Consider the following 23,005-nt stretch of genomic DNA (forward strand, 5'->3'; position numbering starts at 1 on the left):
GGACAGAGAGAGAGGGAGAAAGAGAATCCCAAGCAGGCTCCCCCACAGGGCTCAAACTCACAAACTGTGAGATCATGAATTGAGCCAAAATCAAGAGTTGAATGCTTAACCAACTGAGCCACCCAGGCGCCCCAAGAAATTTTTTGACTCAGTAAACAACAAATGAAAAACAAATATAAAATTCAATACAAATCAAATGAGATATAATAAAATTATTAGGGATACAGAGGAAAGATTCATTCATTCATAAAAATGATAGCAATTTTTGAGGAGAGACTTAAAGGAAAAATAATATTTGAAAGGCTGATAATTCCAAGCTGAAAGAATGTCATGTGCAGACACACAGGTGCATAAAACAGTATTAAGAAATCTCAAAGAGTCTATTGTATCTAGAGTCCACAAGGAGATGTAAGAGAAGAACCTGGATACATCATTAAATCTTGAATACCAAACTTCCTCTTAAGAATTTTTATTTATGCATATATTACTTGAATTATTCTTTTTTGATTTGTAAGAGTTGTGCTTTTCTCTCATAAATTTCCTCTTTTTTTTAGTAATCCAAATACTCATGAAAGGTATCAAATTTCAGGTAATCTTGAAAAACAATAGAGCATCTATGCATTCTAAATCAGTTTATGAGGATATGGATTGTTGCAGTGAATGGCTAAGTTAAGCAAAAAGAGGTTACTGCCCTCAAATATGAACTATTTATGGAAAAAGACCTATGGTTGGAATAAATATAAAAGTAAAAAGTATTGGAAATAGATTATAATGTTAGGGGCAATAGGATTCATTCTGTGTTGAGAAGAAAAGTTTGGTTCAAAAGGTAAGCAAGGATAATTTTTGCTTTGGGGCTTTACTTAGGCCACCCTTAAAATCACCACTTTCTCCTCCAACACACAGACGTGCCAGGGATCAAACATGAGATGGGAAACCCAGGGACCTTACAAAACAAGCTTGAGTAGTGAGCGATGGAAAGATACGTCCTTCAAAGAAATAAAGGAATCTGTCACACAAAAATGGAACACTCATCCCCTTTCCTTTCAGTTACAAAGTTCCTGAGGTCCCCAGAACATCCCTCCTCCTGATGCTGCACACCTCTGATTGGCCACCCTCAGCAGAATTCAGAGGAGCCATAAGGAACCACACCACTGTCACCGAGTTTGTCCTGCTGGGACTCTCAGATGCCTGTGAGTTGCAGATGCTCATCTTCCTGGGGCTGCTCCTGACCTACCTCCTCACTCTGCTGGGGAATCTCCTCATCGTGGGCATCACCCTCGTGGACAGGCGCCTCCACACCCCCATGTACTACTTCCTCCGCAACTTTGCTGTCCTGGAGATCTGGTTCACCTCGGTCATCTTCCCCAAGATGCTGACCAACATCCTGACTGGATACAAGACCATCTCTCTCCCAGGCTGTTTCCTACAAAGTTTCCTCTATTTCTCCCTGGGCACCACAGAGTTCTTCCTACTGGCAGTGATGTCCTTTGACAGGTATGTGGCCATATGTAACCCCTTACGTTATGCAACCATCATGAGCAAAAGGGTCTGTGTGAAGTCAGTTCTTTGTTCATGGATGGCAGGATTCCTTCTCATTGTCTTTCCAAGTTCCATCACTTTTCAGCAGCCATTTTGTGGCCCCAATGTCATTAACCATTTCTTTTGTGACAACTTTCCACTCCTGGAACTCATATGTGCAGACACGAGTCTGATAGAACTTCTGGGTTTTATTGTGGCCAACTTCAGTTTGCTGGGCACTCTGTCCGTGACGGCCACCTGCTACGGCCACATCCTCCACACCATCCTGCGCATCCCCTCGGCCAAGGAGAGACAGAAAGCCTTCTCAACCTGCTCCTCCCACATCATTGTTGTGTCTCTCTTCTATGGCAGCTGCATCTTCATGTACATCCGGTCAGGCAAGGGAAATGAGGGGGAGGACAGGAACAAGGTGGTGGCCTTGCTCAACACCGTGGTGACCCCGATGCTCAATCCCTTCATCTACACCTTGCGGAACAAGCAGGTGAAGCAGGTGTTTAAGGAGCAGGTAAACAAGCTCTTTTTATAAACCTGTGGAATTAAGAGGCTGAAACTAATATTCCCAGGAAGGCTAACACGATTCAGGCCCCTGCCAGAAATGGAGACTTTCCCACTTAGAAAATTCTCTGCTGCCATGTTTCTGGGGTGCCAGTCACTATGCAACTCAGCATAAACTCATAAGCTCTCTAGATCCCCAAAGCATTTTTATTAATTATCAGATTTGAATTATTCTCTTCATTCCATCTGTGTCTGCCTGGCTTCCCAACAGAATACAAAGAGCTCTTTGGGAGCAGGTCCCAGCTCTGTAATTCACCACAAGCCTCAAGCACCAACCCATTGTCATTGACCATATAAATACTCAAAAAGTACTTGCACCCTAACTGGTTCTTTGGGGTCTGTTGCTCCAACACCCTCAGAGGAGAGGGTGCTAACAGTTCTCTGTTAACACCGCCCTCATTTCACACTTGTGCTCCTCTCACAGTAATACATCAGCAAGAACTCAACAGAGGACTAAGCCCAATTGCTTATTATTTTGTACACAAACTTCTTATGCTTTTTAAAATTAAAATTGATAGAAATTCCTCATTCCTATTGATAACAGCTCTTCTACCTACTGCTTGGTTACTTCTCTGAGCCTCAGTCTTCCCGTCTGTAAAACGGGGACAAAATGTGCATTCCAAAGGATTCTGATGAATGTCAGAGGAGATGTTCTATGCAAAGTGCCTCAAACAGTGATTGGCACACAGTAAGGCCTCAATGAATGTTAGTTCTTTCCTTCCATTTCTCATCCTACCTTCTGTCTCTTCCTTCTGAATTTCATACCAGTTGTCAACAAAAGCATTTCTACTCAAAATGCCATAATGAATTGCGTATCCCAAATGTTATCTTAAATATTATATAAAGTGAAATATACCACTTGACCCATTGAAATTTGATACTAGAGTGTTCACCACTTTGGCGATGGCAAAAATAAAGCTATATTAACAAATAAACAAATATAACATAAGTAATGAAATCAATTACTGTATTTACTTGTTCCAAAATAATGATTACACAAAGGTCATGCTCAAGGATGTACTATGTGGCCTGGGATATAAAATTTATTTTATGCCTTTGAAAGATTTGAAATCTAACAAGGAAGATAGAAACACACAAGAACTATAATTCAGGGTAGAAATGATCTGTGTAAGAAAAAATCATGTGTGACTCTTTGACAACAAATTTGTAAAACAGAAGGAAATGGATGATTTCCTAGAAAAAGAAAATTATCAAAAATCTAAAAAGAAATAGAAAAAATTAATTAGACAAATTACCACAGAATGGATTGAAAATGGGATTACATACTTCTATAAACTCAAAAAATAGGTCCTCAATAACAAAAACAAGCAACCCAATTCTACAAATGGCTGAATACACATGAAAAGGTGTGCAAGGTGTGAATTGCAATTCACAATTCACATTGTGAATTTGTACTCAAATTCACAATGAACTTACTGCTTCATACCCATTAAGATGGGTGGTATTTTTTATTTAGTTTATTTATTTTTAATTTTTTTTAAGTAGGCTCCACACCCAAACTAGGGCTTGAAATCACAACCCTGAGATCAAGAGTCACATGCTCTACTGACTGAGCCAGGCAGGCATCCCTGGCTAGTATTTTTTAAATGTGAAAAACAAAGAATAACAAGCGTTGGCAACAATGTGAACAAATTAGAGCTCTTGTGCATTGCTGGTGGGAATGGAAAATGGTGCAGCCACTGTGGAAAACACTAGGGCACTTCCTGAAAAATAAACATAGATTTACTATACAATCCAGCCATTCCACTTCTGGGTATATACTCAAAAGGACTGAAAGCAGGGACTCAAACAGATACTTGTACATCCACGTTTATAGCAGCATTACTCACAATAACCAAAGTATGGGGACAACTCAAATGTCTGTTGATGAATGAATGGATCAACAAAATGTCCTATAGACATACATGGAAGCCGGATGCCTTCCCAGGTGAGTTCTTCCAAACATTTAAAGAAATATTAGTACCTATTCTTTTGAAGATTTTCCAAAAAATAGAAATGGAAGGAAGCTTCCAAACTCATTCTGTGAAGTCAGCATTACCTTGAGGCCAAAACCAGACAAAGACCCCACTAAAAAGGATAATTATAAGCCAATTTCCCTGATGCAAAATTTCTCAAAAATTCTCAATAAGATACTAGCAAATTGAATCCAACACTATATTAAAAGAATTATTCACCAGGTCAAGTGGGATTTATTCCTGGGCTACAGGGTGGTTCAATATCCACAAATCAACGTGATACACCACATTAATAAAAGAGAGAATAAGAACCACATGATCTTCTCAATAGATGCAGAAAAGCATTTGACAAAATACATCATCTTTTTTTAAATAAAAACCCTCAAGAAAGTAGGGATAGAAGGAACATACCTCACCATCATAAAGGCCATATACGAGGGGCACCTGGGTGCCTCAGTCGGTTAAGTGTCAGACTTCAGCTCAGGTCATGATCTCACAGTTCACGACTTTGAGTCCCCATCGGGCTCTGTGCTAATGGCTGAGCCTGGAGCTTGCTTCAGATTTTGTGTCTCCTTCTCTCTCTGCCCCTCCCCGCTCACCCTCTGTCTCTGTCTCTCTCTCTCAAAAATATAAACATTATTAATTAATTACTTAATTTTATAAAAGGCCATATATGAAAGACCCACAGCTGTCAACAGGGAAAACCTGAGCACTTTCCCCCTAAGATCAGGAACACGACAGGGATGTCCACTCTCACCACTGTTGTTCAGTATAGTGTTGGAAGTCCTAGCCTCAGCAATCAGACAACAAAAAGAAATAAAAGGCATACAAATATGCAAGGAAGAAGTCAAACTTTCACTCTTCGCAGACTACATGATAATCTATGTGGAAAATCCAAAAGACTCCACCAAAAGTCTGCTAGAACTGACCCATGAATTCAGCTAAGTCGCAGGATATAAAACCAACACACAGAAATCGGTTACATTTCTATACACCAATATGAAGCAGCACAAAGAGAAATCCAGGAATCGATCCCATTTACACTTGCATCAAAAACCATAAGATACCTTGGAATAAACCTAACGAAAGAGGTAAAAGATCTGTATGCTGAAAACTATAGAAAGCTTCTGAAAGATCTGGAGAAGACACAAATGGAAAAACATTCCATGCTCATGAATTGAAAAAATACACAAAAATAAATTTGAAATGGATGAAAGACCTAAATGTAAGACAGGAAACCATCAAAATCCTAGAGAAGAAAACAAGTAGCAACCTCTTTGGCTTCGGCCACTGCAACTTCTTACGAGACATTTCTCTGGAGGCAAGTGAAACAAAAGCAAGCATGAACTACTGAGAATTCATCAAGATAAAAACCTTCTGCACAGCGAAGGAAACAACCCACAAAACTAAAAGTCACCCAACGCAATGGAAGAAGATCTTTGCAAACGACATTTTGGATAAAGGGTTAGTATCCAAAATCTATAAAGAACTTATCAAACTCAAAACCCAAAAAACAAATAATCCAGTGAAGAAAGGGGCAGAAGACATGAATAGACACTTTTCCAAAGAAGACATCCGGATTCCTAACAGACACATGAAAAGATACTCAACATCACATCATCAGGGAAATACAAATCAAAACCACAGTGAGATACTACCTCATCCCTGTCAGAATGGATCAAATTAACTCATGAAACAACAGATGTTGGCAAGGATGCAAAGGGGAACGCTTTAGCTCTGTTGGTAGGATTGCAAACTGGTGCAGCCACTGAGGAAAACAGTATGGAGGCTCCTCAAAAAATAAAAAAGAGAACTACCCTATGACCCAGAAATTGCACTACTAGGAAATTATCCAAAGGACACAGGAGTGGTGATTCGAAGGGGCACATGTACCCCAATGTTTGTAGCAGCACTATCTCAAATAGCCAAATTATGGAAAGAGCCCGAAAGTCCATTGCATGATGGACTAGAGTGTATTATGTTAAGCAAAATAAGTCAGTCAGAGAAAGACAAATACATGATTTCATGCATATGTGGAATTTAGGAAACAAACAGTTGGGGGTGCCTGGGGGCTCAGTCAGTTAAGAGTTTGACTCTTGATTTAGGTTCAGGTCATAATCTCACAGTTCGTGAGATTGAACCCTGATTGGTGCCTGCTTAGGATTCTCTCACCTCTTTCTGCTCCTTCCTCGCTCATGTGTGCGAGTGCACGCTATCTCTCTCTCTCACTCTCTCTCTCTCTCTCTCTCTCTCTCTCCCTCACACACACACACACAAACACACACAATAAATAAATAAATAAGTAAGTAAATAAATAAATAAACTTAAAAAATTTTTTGAACAAAAAACCCAGCAAGCAAACAGATAAGAAACAAAACATGAACATACAGGAAGGGAGGGGGGAGGAAATAAGATAAAAACAGAAAGGGAAGCAAACCATGAGAGACTATTAAATATAGAAAGCAAACAGGATTGCTGGAGGGGAGTTGGGGGAGAGGATGGGCTAAATGGGTGATGGGCATGAATGAGGGCACATGTTGGGATGAGCACTGGGTGTTAGATGTAAGTGATAAATCACTAAATTCTATCCTACCTATTCTATTCTATCCTATGAGTTCTCCTTCAGAACACTAGTCACAATAGTAATTATTAGTGTGATGGCTTAATGTCTTTGGTCCCCACAAGACTCTGCCTATACATCGCTGGTGTGTAGACCAGTACTTGCCACACAATAAGCACTCAACAAATATTTGTTGAGTGTTTTAATTATTGCACCTCTTTGTTATCATTAAACTTCATTAGGAGTTTTGAGTTTCTCAGCCAGAACAAAGGAAACTCTCAATCTCAAAGTTGAAGAAAGTTAGAGGTAAGGGACCTCCTCGGGTCCCTATTACCACGGATGGTAATGAATCTCAGGGGAAGCACAGCTCCATCCTACAAGAGAAGAGGGAGACACTCTAGACCGGCTAAGTTTGAGCTGTGTACCCTGTATATCTCTGAGTTCCATGGAGACCAAACAGAAGAACCTCAGGCAGCCCAGGCCCGATGCCAGCTCCACAGAGACAAGGAGTCTGCCACTAATAGGTTACCCCAGAATCCTCTATGGGCACCATGCCCCTGGAAGGGCATGTACCATTCTGCCTAGAAGCCTCTTAAACCCAACTGAAAATGAGTCATATGAGTCTCAACATTGATGTCTGTCTCTGCCTTAGTTTAGGAGAGATGGGTGAATAATTGCTTATGTTTCTACATCCATTTCCCCAGGAAAGTGGTCCAGCAGAGATGCTATGATGGGGCAGAAGCAACAGAAACTTCCTGAAAAACTGGTGACTCCAGAAGTTCTGGGGAACACCCAGAGATGAGCTATCTGGGGATGTTGGTGACCAAGGAGTCACGGACCATTTCTTAAGGAAGACTGGTTATTGGAAAACATGGAGGTTTGGGTCACGTGCGGTACAAGGAGGACAGGGCCCACCTATGTCCATGACCTTCCGACCATGTTACAGCTCTGGAGCTTCCTTCATTTTGAATCCCTGGTGGATCCCCCAAGAAACATAGTCCTTGGGCAACATTGCAGAGCCAGGAGCTTCCTCTGAAAACCAGGAGTCTCCATCATCACAACTGCCTTGAAGACAATAGAACACCTCACCTGGCAGCTAGTGAGGTAACCTGCATGGGTGCAATTTTTGGAATAGGGGAAGGGGAATCCGACTGCTCTGGACACCCTGCCCAGAAACCTGTCATGTGTTTACAGGTGCCACAGGCAGGCTACCGCCCAGCTGACCTCTTTGATTCTTTTCATCATTCTCACTATCCTGACCCAGGTCCAGCTCATGAGTCCCAGAATCTCTAAAGCTTTTGTTTACCATTTTCATGGACAGCCACTGGTTTCCCCTTTGTCTCTCCTGAAACATTCTGCTCAACTCTTAATACAAATGGGCTGACTGTGCTGGTTCCTCTTATAGGTTTGAACTTATTATTTCATAAGCAAACATTACAATAATTAAAAGAGGAAAGAAAAAATCACCCACGATCCTCCCATCCTGATTGGCAATCATGTTCCTTTTCCCAGGTTCTCATCCAGTCCTTCTCCATGAAAATACATATGTCACATAGCTATAATGTCGTATGTTATCACTTTTCTGATGCAATCTGATCACATTGGGTCCTGCTCCTGTCTTGGATGGAGTCACCTCCTCCCTACAGAGGCTCGCCTCAACCTGTCATTTCTATGAAGAACAACCAATGACAAGCTTGTGTAGTTCTGTATCCAGATCTCTAAGGACAATATGAAGTAATGTAAAACAGAGAAGTGACAATCACTTAAAACAAAGATATATACTCTCCAAATTTGAAATTGACTGATGAACAATCTTGAATATCACTGTTAATTGTTATGATTCTTTGTTATCATTATTAGGATATTATCCCAAAAAATTAAGCGTGATGCCTCATCTGCGAATATATGCTCTCTCCCACACTATGTATCAGTTTCATAGCACATGCATCCCTTGAAAAGTATCAGCCAAATAATAGATTAACAAAATGTTTATAATAACGTGACACTAATATGTCAGAAGGAAAGAGGTACAAAATACATAATCTATGAGCATGGTATGTAAAGCAATAAACACTGTTATTAAACACTAAGAATGGAAAAAATACAATAGAAGTAAATCAAAATCTGAATTAAAATGTCTCTATGGGGCTACATGTGAAATTTTTGCTCCGTTTCCTATGGATTTTCTATGGTTCCTAAGCTTTCCATAATGAGCTGATAATATCTTTGTATTTTTTAAACAGTTTGTTTCAGTACATATTGCCCAAGTCACGGTATCTTTTCTCCAATTTACTCTGATTTCCTCTTATTATCGTCCCACTAGAGTTTCAGTCACAAAGGAGGAAATGAACATACCTAACATTATGTGAGTGCTTGCTCTGTGGCTAGCCTTGTGCTAAGTATTGGAAATGCATTATTTATTTAAGTTGTGGGAGAACTTTTTACAAATGTGCTCTTACTGTTCCCACCAAGGAAACAGTTTTGGTTAGGTAGATAACGGTCCCAGACTTGTTGGTGAATGATGGAGCTCAGGTGCAACCACCATCTCTAACTTAAATGCCTTCTGTAACAAGCTATAGGGTAAGTATCCCACCAATGCTTTCTATCAAGGTCTGTGATACATCGGGTACAGGATTTGCAGTGGCATAAATCTTAATACACTTGAGAGACCCCCTGTAGCGGTGGGATGAATATGAGAAAAGAATGAAAGGAGTTTAATACGGAGTTTCCCAATAGAAACAGAGAAATGGGAAAACTCTTCCCAAGGACTCCCCCAAAATTGATTTACGTTAGGTCAAAGTATGTGTGACTTGATGCTAACTCCATGAGATCTGGACAACCAGCCTGAGGAGGGAGACAAAGGGACTCAGAGATCAAAGAATTAAAGGACTCCTTCAGCTCTGAATCCCTCTTTCCTTTCAGTTCCAAGTGTCCTTGGGTCACCAGAACATCCCTCCTCCTGATGCTGCACACCTCTGATTGGCCACCCTCAAGCAGAGGTCAGAGGAGCCATGAGGAACCACACCACTGTCACCGAGTTTGTCCTGCTGGGACTCTCAGATGCCTGTGAGTTGCAGATGCTCATCTTCCTGGGGCTGCTCCTGACCTACCTCCTCACTCTGCTGGGGAATCTCCTCATCGTGGGCATCACCCTCGTGGACAGGCGCCTCCACACCCCCATGTACTACTTCCTCCGCAACTTTGCTGTCCTGGAGATCTGGTTCACCTCGGTCATCTTCCCCAAGATGCTGACCAACATCCTGACTGGATACAAGACCATCTCTCTCCCAGGCTGTTTCCTACAAAGTTTCCTCTATTTCTTCCTGGGCACCACAGAGTTCTTCCTACTGGCAGTGATGTCCTTTGACAGGTATGTGGCCATATGTAACCCCTTACGTTATGCAACCATCATGAGCAAAAGGGTCTGTATAGAGCTGGTTCTTTGTTCATGGATGGCAGGATTCCTTCTCATTGTCTTTCCAAGTTCCATCATACTTCAGCAGCCATTTTGTGGCCCCAATGTCATTAACCATTTCTTTTGTGACAACTTTCCACTCCTGGAACTCATATGTGCAGACACGAGTCTGATAGAGCTTCTGGGTTTTATTGCGGCCAACCTCAGTTTGCTGGGCACTCTGTCCGTGACGGCCACCTGCTACGGCCACATCCTCCACACCATCCTGCGCATCCCCTCGGCCAAGGAGAGGCAGAAAGCCTTCTCAACCTGCTCCTCCCACATCATTGTTGTGTCTCTCTTCTATGGCAGCTGCATCTTCATGTACATCCGGTCAGGCAAGGGAAATGAGGGGGAGGACAGGAACAAGGTGGTGGCCTTGCTCAACACCGTGGTGACCCCGATGCTCAATCCCTTCATCTACACCCTGCGGAACAAGCAGGTGAAGCAGGTGTTTAAGGAGCAGGTAAACAAGCTCTTCTTATAAACCTGTGGAATTAAGAGGCTGAAACTAATATTCCCAGGAAGGCTAACACGATTCAGGCCCCTGCCAGAAATGGAGACCTTCCCACTTAGAAAATTCTCTGCTGCCATGTTTCTGGGGTGCCAGTCACTATGCAACTCAGCATAAACTCATAAGCTCTCTAGATCCCCAAAGCATTTTTATTAATTATCAGATTTGAATTATTCTCTTCATTCCATCTGTGTCTGCCTGGCTTCCCAACAGAATACAAAGAGCTCTTTGGGAGCAGGTCCCAGCTCTGTAATTCACCACAAGCCTCAAGCACCAACCCATTGTCATTGACCATATAAATACTCAAAAAGTACTTGCACCCTAACTGGTTCTTTGGGGTCTGTTGCTCCAACACCCTCAGAGGAGAGGGTGCTAACAGTTCTCTGTTAACACCGCCCTCATTTCACACTTGTGCTCCTCTCACAGTAATACATCAGCAAGAACTCAACAGAGGACTAAGCCCAATTGCTTATTATTTTGTACACAAACTTCTTATGCTTTTTAAAATTAAAATTGATAGAAATTCCTCATTCCTATTGATAACAGCTCTTCTACCTACTGCTTGGTTACTTCTCTGAGCCTCAGTCTTCCTGTCTCTTGTGCATTGCTGGTGGGAACGGAAAATGGTGCAGCCACTGTGGAAAACTCTAGGGCACTTTCTCAAAAATAAACATAGATTTACTATACAATCCAGCCTGGGTATATACCTAAAAGGACCAAAAGCAGGGACTCAAAGAGATATTTGTACATTCACGTTTATAGCAGCATTATTCACACTAACCACAAATATGGGGACAACTCAAATGTCTGCTGATGAAGAAAAGGATCAACAAAATGTGCTATAAACATACAATGGGGTATTATTCTGCCTTGCACAGGAAGGAAATTGTGACACATGCTGCAAAATGGATGAATCTTGAAGACATTCTGCTAAGTGAAAGAAGCCAGACACAAAAGTACAAATATTGGATGATGCCATTTATGTGAGGTATCTAGAGTAGTCAGAATCATGGAGACAGAAAGTAGACTGGTGGGAACCAGGGGCTAGAGGTGGGGGTGGGAATGACGTATTGTTTAATGGATGCAGAGTTTTGGTTTCAGATGATGAAAAGGGTCTGGAGAGGGGTAGTGCTGATGATTGCACAGCACTGTGAATGCCGCTGAGCCATACACTTTAAAATGGTCAAAATGGTCAGTTTTATGTTCCATGTATTCTACCACGGTAAGAAAACTAGAGATTCCAGATCGAGCAAAACTATTTTATCTTTGACTCTCCCTCTTTCTCTTATATCAGACAGCCAATCCATTGGCAAATTCTGTAGATTATGCCTTCAAAATATACACAGCACCCCACCACTTCTAACCACCACCACCACTACTGTCTTTGTCCGTATCACCTTCCGTTTCCTCTAGGTTCTCCATCCCCTACTTGCCACCACCCCCCTGTCCCATATCCCTGGAAGAGGGCAGGGGTGGAAAACACAGGCAAGGGGGAGGTGGGCATACAGAGTTAAGGCAGATGAAGCCAACAGCACACACCTTTTCCCTCTGAAGATTTCCCACCTGAAAGAGGCCTTAAGTGGAGCAAGGAATACCTTTTCACTTTCAGTGATGTTCAGAATTTTAACAATTACATAGAATTGGGCAACGTAATAACCCAATTCTTTGGACTTATAGCGAATGGAGAACTTCTAAAATAATATGAGTGGCCAGAAAATTCATCATACATACCCTGAATCCCATCCACCAGTCAAGGGAAAGAGAACTGTAGAAAGAATTGTTTGAATGGGTATGTAGGAAGGGGGGGTAGATGGAAAATGCATATTACTAATAGGGGGTTATTATTCATAATATACAAAGACAAACCACCCAATAGATAAAGAGCAAAGGATATGCATAGATACTTCACAGAAAAGCAAACCCAAAGAGCCAATAAATAAGGCAAGATGGTCAACCATAGTAATAGTCAGGACAATTCAAATTAAAATAATAATCCTTTTGATGATTGACATATTTTTCATTTTTAAAACTAATAATGGAGCTGGAGTATATTATGCTAAGCCATGTAAGTCAGTCAGAGAAAGACAGATACCATATGATTTCAGTCATATATGGAATTTAAAGGAAAAAAAAACAGATGAACATGTGGGAAGGTAAAAAAAAAAAAAAAGAGAAAGAGAGGAAAACAAACCATAGGACACTCTTAACAAAAGAGAACAAACTGAAGGTTGATGGAGGGAGGTGAGCGGAGGATTGGGGTAAATGGCTGATGGGTATTAAGGAGGGCAGTTGTTATGGTGAGCACTCATTGTTACACATAAGTGATGAATCACTAAATTCTACTCCTGAAGCCAAAAAAAAATTAAAAAGTAGTAATGGTGTTATATTTACATTTTAAAGAGTACTATGGCTTTAATATTTACTGAAACGTACAGATGGAATGACATGATGTCTGGGATTTGTTTCACAATAATATGGGAAAGGGGAAACTGGGGGGGTGTGTAGGTGAAACAAGAATGGACATGACTTAGTTATTGTCAAAGTTAGGTAATGATTATATGGAGATTCATTATATAACCTCTCTACTTTTGTATATGTTTGAAATTTAATAAAAAGTTAAAAAGATAACAGAAATACTTCAAACAAGAGGTAACTTGAGTAGTATACATGGCAATGCAACAAGAAAAAATATGTAAGAGATGTTGCACAGGCAGAACCTGCTAGGGCTTGGGTACTAAAGAGGAAAAACGATCACAGGAAAAAACAGAATTAAAGGAGAGCCCCGGATATTGAGTCTAGGTAATCCAAAAGATGTTATCACAGAAACAAAGCAGTAAGGAGAAAAGCTGGCTTAGGAGGTTCAGAGTTGGTCCTGTCTTAGGCAACTGTATTGTGGACACAGCAAACTTGGGATAAGCACGTTGACTAGGACAAGGAACTCTTTTTTTTTTTTTTTTTTTTTTTTATGTTAGATTGTTGGTTGGTTGGTCGGTTTTTTGAAATAGAGAGCACCAGTCGGGGAGGGGCAGAGACAGAAGGGGACACAAGATCTGAAGCAGGCGGGGCTCGAACTCATGAACTAACCAACTAACAAACTGTGAGATCATGATCTGAGCTGAAGTTGGGCACTCAGCCGACCAAGCCACCCAGGCACCCCATGAGACAAGGAACTCTTCGTAACAGTTTCCGGTGGCAATGGAATTGTCTACTTGTCTATTTCTCATTCTCATTGTTTAGTTTATAGCACAAAAGCTATCCAAAAAGCAGAATTGTCATAGAGCTGAGAAGAAATTGTGATATTAGTATTTGTAAGCCCATCACTAACCACTTGGACGATGAAATTTCTATATTCAAATCCAGAGTAACAAATACTACTCTCTAAGACTTTATATGATAATCATTAATGAGTAAACTAAGCTCAAGATTTAGAGTATAAAGAAAGTTCAAAGTAGCTATCATCAGCAGAGAGCTTAAGACCAAAGGCACAGGAAGTAGGATATCTGTACTCAGCTCATCGTGCATTGAGTACCCCACTATGACACCTCAAAAATAAAAGCTAGAATCCTGAAGAGAACAGTATTCATTATCCATTGTTGTGTAACATACTACCCAAAAACTTAGCACCTTAAAACAACAAGCCTTTATTAGCTCACAGTTTCTGAGGTAGGAATCAGGACATGACTCAACTGGTGCCTCTGGCTCAGGATCTCTCACAAGGCTATCACCAAGTCATAAGCTAAAATGACAGCCATCTCAAGGCTCCATCTGGGAGAAGATCTGTTTCCAAGTCCCCTCATGTGGCTGCTGACAGGCCTCAAGTCCTTGCTGGCTGTTGTCTAGAGACATCAATTCCTTGACACAGGGGCTTCTCCGCAAGGCAGTTCAAAACAAGGCAGCTGGCTGCCCTCAGAACAATCAAGAGACCAAGAGAGGGCATAGAAGATGGAAACCACAGAATCTTTGGAACATTCTCAGAAGTGACATCTTATCTCTTTTCCTGTGTTCTATTCATTAGGAGCTGGTCACCAGTTCCAGCCACACACAAGGGGAGAGGATTACACAGGGACATGAATACGATAGGGTGCAGACACTGGGGCCATCTCAGAGGCTGCCTATCACAAGAAGTATGTAAGACCAATCTTTGACACCAAGTAAATATGCTATCTGATGTCCCACTGAATATCACAAACTTCTCTAACAACACAGAGACCGCATTACTTCTGTCGCTATTCTGGTAGCTAGGAGCAAACATAATCTCTATGGAATCTCCAAGAGGCTACAATGCAATCCACCTGTATAATAATCACCTAGACAGAATACTCCATCGTAGGATCCTATAGAGCAGGGACCATGTCATCTTCATTGTTGGGTTCCCCATGGCACCTAACACAAGGTGGGTGTTCAATGAATTTAAGGTAACAAAGCAATGGCTAAAAGAAGACAAGGCAGGAAAAATGTAGATGGCAGAATCCCAGTGTGACAACTCTTAAGTGGTCTCAGTGGTGGTTCCCTCTTGACAAAACCTGTCCTTTCCTCATTTGACCCTTCCCTCCAAGTTCTGGGACAATCCTGGCTGCAGGCAGGGAGATTTGGGAAAGATTCAGGCCAGCTCTGTGGGACACAGCCTCAGCCTCACTTCCTGGTAGTCCACATTCACCCTGGTGCTCCTTTTATAGTGACTAAACTTTTGCCCTGTTTCTGAAACAAAGGCTCTTGTGCCCAGTCCTGGGAATTGGATCCTGGCCTTCTATTCAGTGCCTCAATCCTGATCCTGAGAACATGCCTATTCTTCCATCCATTGAGGACGTGTTTTTCTACTTAGTTTCTGCCAGTCTGTTCCCCAACCTCTCCAGGAACTATAGTCACACTCCTCAACTACCAGCTAGCCAAAAATGTTTGCCACCTGCAGACAGACTTCCCAGATATCTACTGGCTGCAGTCGATTCGAACCACCAACCACTCCCTTCCTCAAGGATCCCCTTTCTGTGCTCTGCCTCTGCCTGTCTCGCCAGGCCTGGTCATTTCCAAGGTTTTATACCCTGGCCACACTTCCTTTTCTCATACCCTCAATCCACATTTGCCTGCCCCTATTTTTTCTCCTACTCTATTGACTCTTCATCAAAAGTGATGACAATTTTCCTATGTGATTTTCCCCACACACCCTGCAATAAATCCCCTGATCCACTTTCCTGTTCCTCTTGCCTGTTCCAATTTCTTCTTCCTACTATCTGCCAGAGTGATGCCTTTTTAAACTTTTTTTTAATGTTTATTTAGTAATGAAAGACAGAGAGAGACAGAGCACAAGCAGGAGAGGGGCAGAGAGAGACACACACACAGAATCAGAAACAGGCTCCAGGCTCTAAGCTGTCAGCGCAGAGCCCGACACGGGGCTCAAACCCCTGAACCTCGAGTTCATGACCCGAGCCAAAGTCCGACGCTTAACCGACTGAGCCACCCAGGCATCCTGAATGATGCCTTTTTAAATTTTTTTTTTATTTTTTAACGTTTATTTATTTTCGAGACAGAGAGAGACAGAGCATGAACGGGGGAGGGTCAGAGAGAGGGAGACACAGAATATGAAGCAGGCTCCAGGCTCTGAGCTGTCAGCCCAGAGCCCGATGCGGGGCTCGAACTCACAAACCGTGAGATCATGACCTGAGGCCGCTTAACCGACTGAGCCACCCAGGCGCCCAGAATGATGTCTTTTTAAAACATAAACAAGATCGTGTCCCTTCTCTGCTGAAAACCTTCCAATAGCTTCCAGTTGCACTTGGAATGCACCATCCTCCTTACCACATGAGGCTCTCAAGGCTCTGCAAATCTGGAACCCAGCACAACTCTCCAGCCAAATCTCAAATCACCATCATTGTCTTCGTGACTCACTGGCCTTCTTTCTGTGCTTCAAAAACACCACCCCTTTGCCAAATCATGGTCTTGAAATACCATCTTGTCTTTGCCTGGAAATGTCCCAGCCAGTCACCTGGATAACTCCAAGCTCTGCCTTCCAGTGTGGGCTGCACTCATACTTTCTTAGGTTTGCCTTTCCTGGACATCCATCTAAGACAGGTCTCACTCCTCTTTCTTTCCTCAAAAACCCACCTCTATGCCTTCATAGCCCTTCTACTGTCTTGTTGGTACATATTTACATATGTTCCTCCTCTGAATTTTAGTGTGAGAAAAAGACTAGTTTTCCAGTTTGGAGGAGAATAAATCAGGTTGTTTTTCTTTCAGATGGCAGGCCCTTTACACAGAAACAAAGATGCACAAAGTAAGGATAAAACCTTGGGCAAGTTTTTATATTCTCCCCTGCCCTCTCAAGATCCAGTGAAGAAAAGGGAGAATCTTTATCACATAGGGGAGTCAATGTTTTAATTTCTCACCATGCCTCGCAGGTGCCCACTGATGGATGATCACCATTCAAAAGCTACAGGACTCAGAAATCCAGGCCCTTTCTAGTCTGAGTAGAGAAGGAATAAAATTCCTATAAGCATATCCCAGCAGGTATAACCAGGGTAGGCCATGTTCACTCTTTACCCTCGCCTGTCCAACTACCGGGGCCTCCTTGTTATCGGTCACTGGTGTAGTCATAACTCCTACCAGAAGTAAGGTGACTACAAAAGCAGTTTATAGGACATAATGAGGTGTTAGAGAGTGGGTCGCCAACCCTAGTCATCTTACCACATCAAGAATAGCCAGATTCCCAGAGAGAGAAACCCTAATCAAATTAACTTCATTCAGTCATTTGAAACAGATAACTGAAAGCCAGTCACTCATTTGGCTTTTCGAACACATCATTGGCTCCTAAAATCATACTACTTACTGCAGTCAATTTATCTCAGCCGGTTTTACCCACTCTACGCAGTAGTTTGGTGACCAAAGAAAGAAGGTGGGATCACAGAGTAGTTTTCACTTGACTGGGTCAATGTCTAAGATGGGGACAGTCCCAAGGCCTCTTACCAAGATTCTCCCAATGGAGAGGAAATTCCATGGGGACTGGAGCATGTGTGTTTCATTCACCACTCATAGTCATCCTCAGTGCACAGCACAGAGCCTGACACATAGTAGGTGCTCAATATGTGTTGAATGAAGGATTAACTAATTAATTAAAGTGTTTCATCCCCCACATGCCAACTCATCCTACAGGTCTCAGCTTTATAGAACTTCATCAGGAACAACTTCCCTTGTCCTTCAGCCTAGCTCAGGCTATCTTATGAGCTCTTCTTCAGAACACTAGTCACAATAGCAATTACTTATTAGTGTGATGGCTTAATGTCTTTGGTCCCCACAAGACTCTGCCTATACATCGCTGGTGTGTAGACCAGTACTTGCCACACAATAAGCACTCAACAAATATTTGTTGAGTGTTTTAATTATTGCACCTCTTTGTTATCATTAAACTTCATTAGGAGTTTTGAGTTTCTCAGCCAGAACAAAGGAAACTCTCAATCTCAAAGTTGAAGAAAGTTAGAGGTAAGGGACCTCCTCGGGTCCCTATTACCACGGATGGTAATGAATCTCAGGGGAAGCACAGCTCCATCCTACAAGAGAAGAGGGAGACACTCTAGACCGGCTAAGTTTGAGCTGTGTACCCTGTATATCTCTGAGTTCCATGGAGACCAAACAGAAGAACCTCAGGCAGCCCAGGCCCGATGCCAGCTCCACAGAGACAAGGAGTCTGCCACTAATAGGTTACCCCAGAATCCTCTATGGGCACCATGCCCCTGGAAGGGCATGTACCATTCTGCCTAGAAGCCTCTTAAACCCAACTGAAAATGAGTCATATGAGTCTCAACATTGATGTCTGTCTCTGCCTTAGTTTAGGAGAGATGGGTGAATAATTGCTTATGTTTCTACATCCATTTCCCCAGGAAAGTGGTCCAGCAGAGATGCTATGATGGGGCAGAAGCAACAGAAACTTCCTGAAAAACTGGTGACTCCAGAAGTTCTGGGGAACACCCAGAGATGAGCTATCTGGGGATGTTGGTGACCAAGGAGTCACGGACCATTTCTTAAGGAAGACTGGTTGTTGGAAAACATGGAGGTTTGGGTCACGTGCGGTACAAGGAGGACAGGGCCCACCTATGTCCATGACCTTCCGACCATGTTACAGCTCTGGAGCTTCCTTCATTTTGAATCCCTGGTGGATCCCCCAAGAAACATAGTCCTTGGGCAACATTGCAGAGCCAGGAGCTTCCTCTGAAAACCAGGAGTCTCCATCATCACAACTGCCTTGAAGACAATAGAACACCTCACCTGGCAGCTAGTGAGGTAACCTGCATGGGTGCAATTTTTGGAATAGGGGAAGGGGAATCCGACTGCTCTGGACACCCTGCCCAGAAACCTGTCATGTGTTTACAGGTGCCACAGGCAGGCTACCGCCCAGCTGACCTCTTTGATTCTTTTCATCATTCTCACTATCCTGACCCAGGTCCAGCTCATGAGTCCCAGAATCTCTAAAGCTTTTGTTTACCATTTTCATGGACAGCCACTGGTTTCCCCTTTGTCTCTCCTGAAACGTTCTGCCCAACTCTTAACACAAATGGGCTGACTGTGCTGGTTCCTCTTATGAGTTTGAACTTGTTATTTCATAAGCAAACATTACAATAATTAAAAGAGGAAAGAAAAAATCACCCACGATCCTCCCATCCTGATTGGCAATCATGTTCCTTTTCCCAGGTTCTCATCCAGTCCTTCTCCATGAAAATACATATGTCACATAGCTATAATGTGGTATGTTATCACTTTTCTGATGCAATCTGATCACATTAGGTCCTGCTCCTGTCTTGGATGGAGTCACCTCCTCCCTACAGAGGCTCGCCTCAACCTGTCATTTCTATGAAGAACAACCAATGACAAGCTTGTGTAGTTCTGTATCCAGATCTCTAAGGACAATATGAAGTAATGTAAAACAGAGAAGTGACAATCACTTAAAACAAAGATATATACTCTCCAAATTTGAAATTGACTGAGGAACAATCTTGAATATCACTGTTAATTGTTATGATTCTTTGTTATCATTATTAGGATATTATCCCAAAAAATTAAGCGTGATGCCTCATCTGCGAATATATGCTCTCTCCCACACTATGTATCAGTTTCATAGCACATGCATCCCTTGAAAAGTATCAGCCAAATAATAGATTAACAAAATGTTTATAATAACATGACACTAATATGTCAGAAGGAAAGAGGTACAAAATACATAATCTATGAGCATGGTATGTAAAGCAATAAACACTGTTATTAAACACTAAGAATGGAAAAAATACAATAGAAATAAATCAAAATCTGAATAAAAATGTCTCTATGGGGCTACATGTGAAATTTTTGCTCCATTTCCTATGGATTTTCTATGGTTCCTAAGCTTTCCATAATGAGCTGATAATATCTTTGTATTTTTTAAACAGTTTGTTTCAGTACATATTGCCCAAGTCACGGTATCTTTTCTCCAATTTACTCTGATTTCCTCTTATTATCGTCCCACTAGAGTTTCAGTCACAAAGGAGGAAATGAACATACCTAACACTATGTGAGTGCTTGCTCTGTGGCTAGCCTTGTGCTAAGTGTTGGAAATGCATTATTTATTTAAGTTGTGGGAGAACTTTTTACAAATGTGCTCTTACTGTTCCCACCAAGGAAACAGTTTTGGTTAGGTAGATAATGGTCCCAGACTTGTTGGTGAATGATGGAGCTCAGGTGCAACCACCATCTCTAACTTAAATGCCTTCTGTAACAAGCTATAGGGTAAGTATCCCACCAATGCTTTCTATCAAGGTCTGTGATACATCGGGTACAGGATTTGCAGTGGCATAAATCTTAATACACTTGAGAGACCCCCTGTAGCGGTGGGATGAATATGAGAAAAGAATGAAAGGAGTTTAATACGGAGTTTCCTAATAGAAACAGAGAAATGGGAAAACTCTTCCCAAGGACTCCCCCAAAATTGATTTACGTTAGGTCAAAGTATGTGTGACTTGATGCTAACTCCATGAGATCTGGACAACCAGCCTGAGGAGGGAGACAAAGGGACTCAGAGATCAAAGAATTAAAGGACTCCTTCAGCTCTGAATCCCTCTTTCCTTTCAGTTCCAAGTGTCCTTGGGTCACCAGAACATCCCTCCTCCTGATGCTGCACACCTCTGATTGGCCACCCTCAAGCAGAGGTCAGAGGAGCCATGAGGAACCACACCACTGTCACCGAGTTTGTCCTGCTGGGACTCTCAGATGCCTGTGAGTTGCAGATGCTCATCTTCCTGGGGCTGCTCCTGACCTACCTCCTCACTCTGCTGGGGAATCTCCTCATCGTGGGCATCACCCTCGTGGACAGGCGCCTCCACACCCCCATGTACTACTTCCTCCGCAACTTTGCTGTCCTGGAGATCTGGTTCACCTCGGTCATCTTCCCCAAGATGCTGACCAACATCCTGACTGGATACAAGACCATCTCTCTCCCAGGCTGTTTCCTACAAAGTTTCCTCTATTTCTTCCTGGGCACCACAGAGTTCTTCCTACTGGCAGTGATGTCCTTTGACAGGTATGTGGCCATATGTAACCCCTTGCGTTATGCAACCATCATGAGCAGAAGGGTCTGTATACAGCTGGTTCTTTGTTCATGGATGGCAGGATTCCTTCTCATTGTCTTTCCAAGTTCCATCACTTTTCAGCAGCCATTTTGTGGCCCCAATGTCATTAACCATTTCTTTTGTGACAACTTTCCACTCCTGGAACTCATATGTGCAGACACGAGTCTGATAGAGCTTCTGGGTTTTATTGCGGCCAACCTCAGTTTGCTGGGCACTCTGTCCGTGACGGCCACCTGCTACGGCCACATCCTCCACACCATCCTGCACATCCCCTCGGCCAAGGAGAGGCAGAAAGCCTTCTCAACCTGCTCCTCCCACATCATTGTTGTGTCTCTCTTCTATGGCAGCTGCATCTTCATGTACATCCGGTCAGGCAAGGGAAATGAGGGGGAGGACAGGAACAAGGTGGTGGCCTTGCTCAACATCGTGGTGACCCCGATGCTCAATCCCTTCATCTACACCCTCAGGAATAAACAAGTGAAGCAGGTGTTTAGCAAGCAATTAAGCAAGCTCCTCTCATAAAGATAAGCTGGGCCTGAATGGGGAAAATTTGTTCCTTGCCTGAACCTCTACAAATGCAGTTCTGTCATGATCTCCATGAACTGTCTCCTTCCTGACAATTTTTAACATGTGCTTTAATCTACAGTGGTTTCTTACATATATTATTGAGTCATGCAATCTTCTCAGAGGGTATTGAAAACTCAGTATACCACTACTATGCTGGTAGGTGTTCATGCTTCTGATGCCATGCTGTATCCGAGTTTGTTAATCTTGCCTCATTTTTACATTATAACGAAGGATAGAATACCTTCTTCACTAGAATTTTCACAATTGATAAAGATCCTCAACAAGAATATATTAATAATAAACTTCAGAAGTAAGACATATATGGAAATATTAATGAGGTGGAATATCCAAGAAATATTAAGCTAAAGAAATTATCAGGTATTAAAACAGTAAGTCAAGAACTGAGAAATAGAACAATGGAGCTGGATAGATAATCTGGAAAGATAATGCAGTATACATAAGGATCTAGTAGATGATTAAGTACATTTTCTAGTCAGTAGAGAAAAGAAGTTCAAATCAATAAATGATGCCAAGATTATTGGCTATCCAGGTAGAAAAGTTCCTTTCAGAGAGATTAGGACTAGGACTAACTTGGTGGTTTATCTGGGGGCAAGGGAGAAGTTAAAGCAGAAGAACAATTTAAAAATGATATACACCTGTGGTGCCTGGGTGGCTCAGTTAAGTGGTTAAGCATCTGACTTTGGCTCAAGTCATGTGAGTTTGAGCCCCAGATAGGGTTCTCTTCTGTTAACGTGGAGCCTGCTTCCAATCGTCTGTCTCCTTCTGTCTGTCCTTCCTCTGCTCACATGTGGGCTCTCTCTCTCAAAAATAAATAAATATTTAAAAAAATTTTCAAGGTGATACACGTTTTAAGTACTTAGTTGAAATTAAAACTATAAACAAATATGTATTCACTAATCTGTAAATATCCTTTTTTATGAGAATGAGTGTGGTGATTGTTGTAATCTCTTTTGTTTAAACCACGTTCATTGGGTATCCTCTAATTTTCAGGATTTGTTTCAGTAATACAAAAATTTCATAGGTGCTTGGGAAACTGAGAGCAGAATTGTAGAGTTTTTGCTTTTTGTTTGTTTGCCAACCTTCACAGTTCTTGCCCACACCTCAGTCAACCAAATTTTTTCATTATCTGGCTTTATGGAATCTGTTGAAAGGAATCAACTTGGTTTTCATAGATAACTTTGTTTCTATGCTCATGTTTCATTGTTTTATCTTTATTTAGCTAAAATATGTAATTAT

At 42.0% G+C, this 23,005-nt stretch overlaps 2 protein-coding genes and 1 pseudogene across 2 annotated transcripts; all 3 read left to right on the plus strand.

Moving 5' to 3' along the window:
* The first annotated feature begins 1,087 nt into the window (after nucleotides 1–1,087).
* On the plus strand, nucleotides 1,088–2,065 carry LOC122222325 (olfactory receptor 49-like). Its single transcript, XM_042942676.1, has one exon. It carries the CDS (start codon nucleotides 1,088–1,090, stop codon nucleotides 2,063–2,065), a length of 978 nt encoding a protein of 325 aa, XP_042798610.1.
* Nucleotides 2,066–7,589: 5,524 nt separating this feature from the next.
* LOC122222324 (olfactory receptor 49-like) lies at nucleotides 7,590–10,571 on the plus strand. The gene is given in 3 exon segments (XM_042942674.1): nucleotides 7,590–7,734; nucleotides 9,553–9,622; nucleotides 9,624–10,571. Coding segments are annotated over 2 exon segments (978 nt in total). The 5' UTR covers nucleotides 7,590–7,734; nucleotides 9,553–9,592.
* A 3,763-nt stretch (nucleotides 10,572–14,334) lies between these two features.
* LOC122222323 lies at nucleotides 14,335–21,747 on the plus strand (annotated as a pseudogene).
* Nucleotides 21,748–23,005: the final 1,258 nt, after the last annotated feature.

This window comes from Panthera leo, chromosome B3 (genome assembly GCF_018350215.1).
Source record: "Panthera leo isolate Ple1 chromosome B3, P.leo_Ple1_pat1.1, whole genome shotgun sequence".
Classification (NCBI taxonomy): Eukaryota; Metazoa; Chordata; class Mammalia; order Carnivora; family Felidae; genus Panthera; species Panthera leo.

Excerpts from the sequence above, each read along its gene's own strand:
- LOC122222325 (XM_042942676.1), top strand. The coding sequence starts at position 1,088 with ATGCTGCACACCTCTGATTGGCCACCCTCAGCAGAATTCAGAGGAGCC.